Below are 10,940 nucleotides of genomic sequence, written 5' to 3' on the forward strand. Positions count from 1 at the left end.
GCTATCTTTGTGGGGACTTTCCATTGACTTCCATTCATTTCTACTCATTTCTACAGCCTAAACCTGACCTTTACCCTTTTCCTAACCCTAACCATCACATACCTAACCCTAACCCTAACCAAAACTCAATTCATACCTTAGCCCTAACTCTGACCCCTGACCCAAAAACAGGGTTTCCCCTCGTGGGGACCAGGCTGCGGTCCCCACGAGGAGCGACTGGTCCCCACAACGTAGCATATGTCAGGAAAATCGTCCCCACAAGGTATTACAAACAAACACACGCACACACTCACATGCACGTACACACACGCACACACACACACGCATGCGCACACTGCTAGAGATAAACTAACTTTGTTTTTGGACAAACCAGAGCACCTGGAGGAATCCCATCCTTTCAGTTATAAAAACTTTGTTTCCCTTCAGATAGTTTTGAATGTAAATTGAATCTAAAGGGATTTGTTGCCCTTCTTTGTTTATGACCGTCTTTTAGCCACTGATCGTTTTTTATCTTGTGGTTAGAAGGAAGTCAAGTCTTTCTTGGGAGGATTGAATTGACCCTCAAAGGAAGTTCAGTGGCTTTTCTTTTTCTCATCCTCATGATTGATAAACTTTGGTTTGGTCCCAGGTTCCAATTTTTCTTTCACTTTTAGATCCTGAATCTTTCTCAGGTAATTTTTTCGAATGTCCTGCAGATCTTTAACGGTATTTTCAGCCTCGGTGTAATCGCGGAGCAGCTCAGTTTGACGGGACAGATCTTCTGTTAGGATCTGAAGATGTTTTTCTAGCTTTGTGTTAAGTTTTTTTAGCCTTTCCTTCTCTTGTTTTGCACTCTTGTAGACATATTTCAGGACAGGCATATCAATTAATTGTTGTTCAATGCTATTAAGCTCTTGTAAAAGTTCAATATTCTTTCTTTTTACTTTTTCCAATGTTTTATCTTTTTCACTGATTTTCGCCTTCCAAGCCCAACAGTGATCCTCATGACTCTTCATCTCTTTCACAACATTTTCTTTAATCTTCCTCAAGGTTTCAATTGAATTCTTAGCCTGTCTGTGATTATGATACAATCCATTTTGATATGAAAGTTTGTCCTTCAGTACTTTAAGGTTTTTCAATAACGTTGTGTTAAGTTTTATGAGCCTTTCTTGCTCCATTTTGGACGCTTTGCACTGAGATTCCAACATCTCTTTCTGAATTAATTCCTGCTTCATCCTCTTTGATGTCTCCATATGTTCAAACGCTTTTCTCTCTAAATTTATCCGTTTTTTTTCTTCTGCCTCCCAGATATCTAGCTCCAAATGCAACTTCTCACCCTGTTTTTCACATGCTTTGCTCAACTTCATCTCGGCTTTCTCCAAAGTTTTCCAATCTTGTTTCTGAAATTGGAGGTCCTTGGTGTTCTGAAGCTTTTCATTCATTTTGATGAGTTCTTGAACCGCATTGTTATTCCTTTTCCGCATTTCTTCAGGATCAAAGGAAGCAGATTCTTCCCTTTTCTTGAAAATGTTCAACATTTTGAGATTTTTTTGTTTGAAAAGGAAGAGCAAAATGAAACACAGATCAGAAAACTGAGAGAATGCAGTCAGAATACTGAGAGCTAGAATATCAAAGGCATCTGTGACATCATTGATGACATTATGTGTCCTGAAACTGCTTTAAAATGTTAGTGAGTGAAACAGATGGGAAGAGATAATAATGAGATTAAAAATAGGCCATACTTATCTAAATGAAATTGTGTTTAATTGGGAGAAAAAAACAATGATTAAATGGGATGTGGAGGAAAAGAAAATGTGGAACATGCATTGATGAATTGTGACGTGTAAGGACACATACACGTCACAATTATATTCCTTTAAGAATGGAGTCTTAAAGGAATATAAGGACCTGAAGGAAATAAGGACAAAAATTCTACAGTAAGGAAAATATTATTTATGGTACAAAATTTAAAACCAATTTAAAGGACGTAACTTATTAATGCTGCTACACACTCATGTACAGTAGGTGGCGGTATGCACCTTGAAGTTGCTTGTGATCCGCCATTATAAAAATGAAGAAGAAACTCCGCTCCAATAGGTGGCGGTAGCTGGTTGCCTAGAAGGACGAAAAAGGAAAGGAAAGATAAAATTGGTCTTTATTTTCTGGGTGTTAATATTTCCCTATACCGCGCTCATTTAAAGTATTTACAGACTCTGTTTAGCACTGTATTTTTGTAGCTTCGGCAGAAAGTACAGCTTGAGTTATCTTCCGAACTAACCCAGAAGCTAACTCTCCGAGCACAAACACCAACTGCATTTCTTTCTGTGTAGAAGGATAAATTGTACTTGAAACACTGCAGCTGGATTGTTTCGAGACTTTTCTAGGGGTAGAAAAGTGAAGTTGGTCTTTAACATCTGCACTGACTGAGCTGCACAAATACGTCAGCGCGTCCGCCATCTTTGGTGAGTCAACAATGGGCAGTGAATCAAGTGAAATGAGCAGAGAAGCTGCCATACTTACTGGAATATAAATCATTTAGGGTATTTAACTATATAAACAAATATATTTCTGCTTTGAGCCTTTGAATATCTATGTGATGTGAATGAGTTTTAGAAAAATATACAACAGATTAGATGAAACAAAGAAGAGACTTAACACAGATCGCTGGATGTTTACTGGACGCTGCGTTGTTTCCAACTTTTCCTCTGGAGTTATTTTTGGTAAGAGAAAAACCATCTTTGACTGATAAAAGTGGTTCTGTACAGAGTAACTAATGTACAGATAAAAAAACGTTTAGAAAGATACAGATTGAGCTGCTTTTAAAGAAAATCACAGAGTGGCAAAACCCTGATAGATGAACTATATCTATTAAAAATAAGCTTTAGAACAGAGGTGTCCTGCAACCTTTAGATGTGCCTCTGCTGCACCACACCTGAATAGAATAATTAGGTCATTATCAAGGCGCTGGAGAATTTATCCACACAAGAAGGAGGTAATTAAGCCATTTCATTCCAGTGTTTTGTACCTGTGGCACATCTAAAATCTGCAGGACAGCAGAGGACTGGAGTTTGACACCCTGCTTTAGAACACTTGGAATGAAAGTGCCGTTTGGCTCAGATCCGCGTTGGACTAACGTCATATCCGGTGGTGCGCAGCCCTTTACAGGATGTGACAGTTTGCTTTTCTTCAGTGTCCGCCACTTCATGTAGCATACTGTCAAAAATGCCGAAACGTTGCGTAGCGGCTGGGTGTTCTAATTACCCAAATGAACACATTTCACTGTTCTCATTCCCAAAAGATGAAAAGCTTCGAGACCAATGGACGCAGCAGGTTCAGAGAACCAGAGGCAGCTGGCTTCCCACTCCGTCTTCTGTTCTCTGTAGCGAGCATTTCACTGCAGACTGCTTCGAGGAGGCGCCCGGATTAAAGGAGTCTTTCGGTTTGGAAGTACGCTACAAACGGGTTGTTAAACCGACTGCTGTCCCTTCGATTTTTGAGATGAAACCCACATCTGAAAACAGTACCAGCAGAGCCAAACAGCACAGAGAAGCGCCGGTTCCCAGACACTCCCGGAAAAGAGTAAGTCTCTGTCGATCCTGTCGGGTTCGAGAGATATATAAATCAAAAGATGTTTTCATAGTATAGTCGCACTTCAGCTTATTTTTTACTGAAGTGTGAGTGAAAAGGAGTAATAAAAAATTATATTTCAGTACTATCTCTAAGGCTTAAATAATATACAAACATAAAAATATCATTCATAAATTCATGGAGAAAAAACTATTTTAAATTAATTTTTTCTTGTATACAAAGTTTCAATTTCCCGTAAAATGCTGTCTCTCTCTGGTGCGTTGGTTAAAACTAGTATTATCTGAGAAAAAAGTAACTGAACAAGTGTTTCTCTTAACCTATATTTTTTATTCTAGAATTATTACATTTTTAAAATGTGCTATTACTTTGTATGTCTTATTAAAACAGAATTTGCATTGTACTCCACGATATTGACGGTAAATGCATTATATCCGGTGGCGGAACGCAAAGGGGGCGGGACTTCCGGCGGACGTAAACAATAAGGCCTTAGCTTCTAGGCCAGTGGTGTCCAAAGTGGGTCCTGGAGGCCCGGCATCCTGCATGTTTTGTTCTCTCCCTGGTGGTAACAACCTGTTCAGCAGGTCAATGTTCCTCTTAGGCCTCTAATGAGCCATCACTTGATCCAGGTGCGTTAAACCAGGGAGAGACTAAAACATGCAGGATCCCGGCCCTCCAGACCCACTTTGGGGACCACTGTTCCTGGCGATCTTCTGCATATCTTCAGTTAAAAGACCGTGTTTGTAGTAACAATATCTTCAGTTTGGAAAACATAAAGACAGCAGGTATGTCTACTCTTCAGATCCACTTACCTGTCTAGTGGTAGCAGTGATTCATTTAAATTGGGCTGCCAACCACCAATAAAATCAAAAGAAGACCACTACAGGTACATTAACTGTAAGGCAGAATTACGACCTGAACAAGAGTCAGAAATTTGATTGTGATTAAAAATTGGCTGCAAATGTTTTTATGATATAAAAATGTCATTAATGTGCTGTTTTTTATTCTATCAGGTCTTCCACAGCAGTATGTCTGCCAATCAAGCTGCCGTAACTTCAAAGAGGAGCTCCTTTCTTCATCACAAGATGCCAAATGTTAAAATAAAAGAGGAACTAGAATCGAAGAAGATTTCTGAGGCTAACGAGGAACAAGAACCAACCAAAGACGAACATGTTGAACGGTGGGTCTACGAGGATGAAGTCAGATGGAGATTTCTGCTTATGGAAAAATATTCCACAATGTACCAGAACAACGGCAGATTGTAGCAATGAAGAAGGAACCAGACCCAGTGCAGATAAAACAGGAGCCAGAACCAGAACATATGAAGGAGGAACCAGAACCTTCGCTAATTAAACTGGAACTAGAACCTGTGCAGATGAAACGGAAGCCAGAACCTGTATTGAAGAAACAGAAAGGTCTTTCCAGTAATGCTCAAAGTTTTATTCTAGTTACTCTAACAATAAAAAGGGATACATTTCTAAAATTCGACCAATCAGAACCTGAGTTTTTCCGGCCCTGCGCCATAATTCACCAGGCTCACACTTGTGCTCTGTTTGTTTCACCTCTTAGGCTGTTTGTTTTTGATCTCAACTGAATCCAACAAAAAGCTTAATAGTGTGGAGGAAGCATTTCAGATGATCCGTGAAGACTCTGGGGCAGAAGTGTGTGTCCAGGATTCCTCGTCTGAAGATGAACTCGTTTTTCCAGCTCATAGTGAAGATTTGGAGTTTGAAGGGCTTTAACCTGAGAGGTAAGATGAGCGTTTTTCACACGGCGCTTCATGGTTTCTCTCAATAAATTTATTTATTTATTTTACAGAATTTTAGGCAATCAGTACGCTTGAATATGAAGTCTGTCGTCCGCGGACAGCGGCTCATGGAGTGCACACAGTACGACTGAGCACTGAGTGGGACCCTTAACATTGTTTTAAGTCTTGTTCTGAGTCAAATAAAATAACAGACATACAGGCCATACTCCTCCACATTTGGGGAATAATGGCACAATTTAATGTTATTTTGACAATAAATATTATTCTTTTATGCTTAATGACGACAAAGGTGATGACAGAGACAACGAGCCACCGAGAAGAGTCTTGATCTCTGCCTCACACGATCCTGAGAGGTACGTAATCGTAATCTATTTACTTTTGGAAAATTACTTATGTTTGAAAGTAGTCTTGGTTCTTTAACAAGCATTCATATTTAATTGAGCTCTAATAAGGAACCCCAACAGGAGAGAAGAAGAAAATCCAAAAAGGCTGCTGGTGAGGGTGCAACAGCTTGGCATGGCAAAGATGAGGAGGATCATCAACACCACTTCAGTTTCACACCAACAAGAAAACCAGGCCCCACCTTAGACCAGGAAACATCCTGGACTCCACTCTCTCTGTTTCATTTGTTTTTCAACGCGTCTGTGATACAAACACTCATTGACAATACAAATGCTAACACCTGGAACTTTTTTATGCATACCGGAAAGAGCGGGTCCAGCGCGAGTCAGGGCTTGAATTACTCATCTGTTTTGAACCTCTTGCCGCCGTCTTTGCTGGGTGAGGGCTACACTTTGTACGTAGACCGTTTTTGCACTGCAACTAGGCTCCAGTTGGAGTCAAACAAAGCAGCTCATTGCCATTTTTGATGTGTGAAAAAACTAAGTTCTTTACAAAAGAACTTTTCTAAATGATGCTAAAATGGCCAAACGTCTAAGTATGTCTACATAAAAAAGTAACTTTGCTTTGGTTTGCCTCGGCTCCTTTCGTTTTGCACAAGTTGCTTTAGGATTTCCAACAGTTTGTATTCCTGTTAATTATACTTTAAAAGGTTTATGTGGCATTTAATGCTGAAAAATTGAAGGAGGAAAGTATTTTTGTCCATGTTCCTTATCTTTTATAAGATATATTGAGTATTATAACATGATACTAAAATTATTCTAACGTTTGTAAGCTATTTGCACATGATGCATCTTGTTCGTGTTTGAAGAGCATTAATGAATCCAAACCGTTATTCTGTTGATACTTCTCTGTTCCATCAACACTCTAGAACACACGGGTTTTCTGGTTCTGGTCCACTCTGCATCCCCAGAATCGAGCAAAACATGGAGAGAAGCAACATTCAGTTTTTATGCTTCTGTTTGAAATAAATGTTTAAAACCCTTCAAAACAGGTGAAACAAGGAGTTCCTTTAAATCAAGGCTAAAGACAATTGGTTGAGTTGCCTTCAATTAATATTAACTGTAATAAAATTATTTAATCTGAATTTAAATCATTTTTGTACTTGTTGACTTGAGAAAGCTTATTTTAAGTTTATTCTTTCTAACCAAATAAAGAAGGTACACTTTAAATGTTTTAAAATCAAAAGTCTCCTTGACATAAGCAGTATGACTGAAGTGTTTCAGGACTGAGCCAAGTGTCCTCTGTATTGGAAATCAAAATAAGCAGAAAAAACCCAGGCAAAATTAAATGAAAACCTTCAGCAGAAAAACAAACGTTTACGTTTGAAGACGGAACCTTAAGCACAAACCCTGTTTCTGGTGTAAATCTTCGTGTGAGACATCCGGCGGAAGTAAACAACAGGGCGCTAGCAGCGTTAGCTTTCAGGCTTCCTTCAGTTTATCGTCGTTTGTGAGACGGTTTCTGCTTGTGTGAGCTGAATATTTCAGTATCTGAGGTAATTACGTCTTGATTTCAACGTCAGCCGTGTTGCTGATACCAGCTGGAAAACCAAAATTATCTCAACCTGCAGGTATGTTAACTGCACGGTTCTGAATGAACTAACGGGAATGGAAAGAATATGATCTAAATCTAGCTGAGGTAGAAAGATGAGTCAGTTAATTAATCGAGTTGTTGTTAATCACCCTTTTATATTTTACATACGAGAGTAAGCGGGGAGAAAACAGGCAGTTCAACAACTTTTAATACAGAAGCAGCCGAACTAAACGTTTCCAATTAATTTTTAGCTTTTTTTTAATTGAGATCTACTGCTATTACAAATAAACTCGTATATTGTTGTGACTGGAGATCAACTTCAGATGAAGCTCAAAACTCCACATTTGGAGGCTTCTTTGCCCCGCCAGAACGTAACGTCTTTAGGTCCGCCATTTTGGGAGTGGCATGCTGTCCTCAGGATACAAAATTAATCAGCTATTTTTCACAAATGGTTTTGTGAGTGCGGAATCAGCTTGTTAATTAATGATAACATTTTCTAAAGTTAATCATGACAAAAAATAGAGTCCAAACACTCTTGCAGTTGCACTGCAAAGTTTTTAAAGTGTGGGGTGTGTGAGTTGGCAGGATTATGTCCTAGGTCTACCTCTACAGTTAAATTATGAAATATTTTTCACACGTCACATTTTAGTTCAACAAATTTAGGAATATAATCTAAAATGAAAGCATAATTGTGAATTACAATTTCACAATTGGAAAAGCTTAATTGTGTATTAAGTTATGCTTATTCTTAGGTTACAGAATTGTAGAGTTTATTTGATCACATCTCTTGCGTTTTTATCATCCTGCCATTTTCTGCAGCTTAGTGCGCTATTAGGAAGTGCTGGTTAGATTAGTTCTTTTTCATCCAACATTGTCTTCCTCTTTTGTAAAAAAAAAAAAAAAAAAGACATAAATGTTCTTTATTAAACAGCTACTAATCTCCTGTTTTTGACTTCCTTAGGTCTTCCACAGCATCATGTCGGTTATTACTTGGGAGGTTGATGCTGATCACATTCTCATTAGCAAACAAAGCTCAAGCTCTCCTCTTGACCATGATTTACCAAACGGTGTGGAAATAAAAGATGAACCGGAACCCCAGACGACTGAGACAGAAGACCCAGAACCTCGAGTGATTAAAGAAGAACAGATTGAGTTGTGCATCTTTCAAGATGAAGGCCAGGTTTTGGTGAAGCAAGAGGCTGAAACCTCCACCTCCATGGAGAATCCTGCTTATAGGGAAGCATTTCAAGACGGACCAGAGCAGCAGCAGATGATGGAGACGAAGGAGGAACCAGAGCCTGTAGAGATCAAAGAGGAGCAGGAGGAGCTCTGTGGTGAGCAGGACAAAGAACAGCCAAATGTTTTTGAGTTTTGTGGTAATTCTTTCATGCAGCATACTGAGTTGGCTAATCACATGATACCTCAAGCAGATGAGAAACCTTTCTCCTGCCTGACTTGTGGAAGAGGTTTTAACAAGCAGTACAACTTGACCGTCCACATGAGAACTCACACAGGTGAGAAGCCATACCCTTGTGAGCTGTGTGATAAATCTTTCAGGAGGAGCAATGATTTGGCCCGTCACATCAGAACTCACACAGGCGAGACACCATATTCCTGTCAGTTTTGTGGTAAATCCTTTAACGACAACAGTCATCTCACCATTCACCTGAGAACACACACTGGTGAGAAGCCCTACTCCTGTGAAGTGTGCGGTAAATCTTTGACTGACAGCAGTCATTTGATCAAACACATGAGAACTCACACGCCGGAAAAGCCTTTCCCATGCCTGACGTGTGGAAAAGGTTTCACTGCTCAGTCTGACCTGACAGTCCACATGAGAACCCACACCGGTGAGAAGCCCTTCACCTGTCTGGTCTGTGGTAAAGGTTTTATCCAGAAAACTACCCTGAGTTATCACATGAGGACCCACACAGGTGAGAAGCCTTTTCCATGTGACCTGTGTGATAAATCTTTTATTCAAAGCAGCGATCTGGCCCGCCACCTCCGAACCCACACAGGGGAGAAACCATATTCTTGTGACTTGTGTGACAAATCTTTCAGACAGAGCAGCGATCTGGCTCGTCATATTAGAACTCACACGGGAGAGAAGCCATTCTCATGTCAGACCTGTGGAAAAGGTTTTACCAAGCAGAATAATCTGACGGTGCACATGAGGATTCATACAGGTGAGAAGCCTTATTCTTGTGAAGCATGTGGTGAATCTTTCACTGTCAAATTTAGTTTGACTAAACACAAATGTAAAAATGCCAACCAGGAAGTTCTGCGACAGTAGAGCTGCTCTCTGATTCACAAACTAGTCAGGTTTATTGGTACAGCACATTTCAGCAACAAGGCAGTTCAAATTGATTTGCATGATTAAAACATAACACATTAAATAATTTAGAAACATGCAGCAAACTACATTTTGTCAAATCCCATCATCAAAATCATCACACATAATAATCCTCAAATATATTAATACATTTACAAGCAGTGTAATAACTGTTTATGCATGGAAAATTTCAGGTTTTCCATGAGTTCAACATTTGAAACAAGACACAAATAGATTTGGTGTTGATCAAAGACAAACAAATGGAGTTTTAGCCTCAATGTACAGAATGTCAGTGTTTCAACAGTTGTGCAGTTTTTTGGATGTTTGTTTATTGAAGGCAAGGTTGTCACCATCTTCAGAAAAAGACTGAATGGCAAGATTTAGGCCCCTCCCCCTCCTTGTGTTTGTGAAAAAAGGAACGGGGGTTGAAGTCAACCCTCCTCTGTTACGCCCCTGAATCACCAAGCCAGCAGGCGGGATGCCACTGCCTCTACTGGTGATGTCTGATTGGCCAAATGGGCTTCCAATGGATGTTATGATAGAAATTTGTATAAATCTCATCAGAATACACCTTTTTAACAGGCATATTCATGTTTTTATTTTGCTTGGGTTTCCCCATCATTTTATTACTGATTGCTGTATTTTATATCTGGGGATTATTTTGTAACCTGCATGTCATGTAAAATAACTTTTAAAAATGTTATTTCAACAAAGCTTACAGCCAGATGTGTTGATACAACATGAAGTGTTAAAATAAGGGTTCTTATTATTGATTTGTTCTTCCTGAGTATTAGAGGTATCCTGCTTCAGATGATTAAAATATGTTATGTTTGGATGATTAAACTATTTACATTCATTCTTTTAATTGGTATTTTGTATTTTTTTTTGTCTTTTCACCAGCTTGCATTTAAAAATTAACACACAGATAACCCCTATCTCACAATCCGTACCAGTTACTTTGATAAGTGCTGAGTGTGCACAAGTTTACATAAAACAGACCAGAATATTACAGGTGTTCCATATTAGTTTAAGAAGAATTTGTGTATGTAAGCCAGGAGAGCTTGTTAATGAAACATGGACAATTTACTGGATTTTTAAAAAATATTCCAAGTTTAATAAGAATCTGAATTCACCCACTAGATTTAAATATGGTTGGACAAAGTATCCCAAAATATATAATTTCCTTATAATATTTTGGCTAACTGTTTTATTTTAATAAAATTATTTAAGATTTTGAAACTTAGAACATCTAAGCCACTAAACATGTAATAAAAAATAAAAATTAAATCGGAAGCCAGGTTCAGTTTCGTGCTGGGGGCGGAACTTTTGGTGCGCTCTTGT

At 38.9% G+C, this 10,940-nt stretch overlaps 1 protein-coding gene and 1 long non-coding RNA gene across 7 annotated transcripts; both read left to right on the top strand.

Moving 5' to 3' along the window:
• The first annotated feature begins 4,028 nt into the window (after nt 1-4,028).
• On the top strand, nt 4,029-4,657 carry LOC148159876 (uncharacterized). Its single transcript, XR_015762631.1, has 2 exons — nt 4,029-4,349; nt 4,578-4,657. It is a non-coding gene; the product is annotated as an uncharacterized LOC148159876 (long non-coding RNA).
• Nucleotides 4,658-5,308: 651 nt separating this feature from the next.
• On the top strand, nt 5,309-10,464 carry LOC106924182 (uncharacterized). Of its 6 annotated transcripts, none has more exons than XM_088004743.1 (4): nt 5,309-5,685; nt 5,797-7,304; nt 8,229-8,601; nt 8,698-10,464. In XM_088004743.1, the coding sequence occupies exons 3-4, from the start codon at nt 8,244-8,246 to the stop codon at nt 9,558-9,560; spliced, it is 1,221 nt and encodes a 406-aa protein (XP_087860869.1). In that variant the 5' UTR covers nt 5,309-5,685; nt 5,797-7,304; nt 8,229-8,243; the 3' UTR covers nt 9,561-10,464. The 6 variants fall into 6 exon arrangements, with proteins under 6 accessions (XP_087860869.1, XP_087860867.1, XP_087860866.1 ...); XM_088004741.1 differs by having other exon boundaries at nt 5,309-5,470; nt 5,622-5,685; nt 8,229-10,464; XM_014997756.2 differs by having other exon boundaries at nt 5,330-5,453; nt 5,622-5,685; nt 8,229-10,464.
• The last annotated feature ends 476 nt before the right edge of the window (nt 10,465-10,940 follow it).

The sequence above is a fragment of the Poecilia mexicana genome, unplaced genomic scaffold (assembly GCF_051168715.1).
Source record: "Poecilia mexicana isolate PSO_F unplaced genomic scaffold, ASM5116871v1 scaffold_4, whole genome shotgun sequence".
NCBI lineage: Eukaryota > Metazoa > Chordata > Actinopteri > Cyprinodontiformes > Poeciliidae > Poecilia > Poecilia mexicana.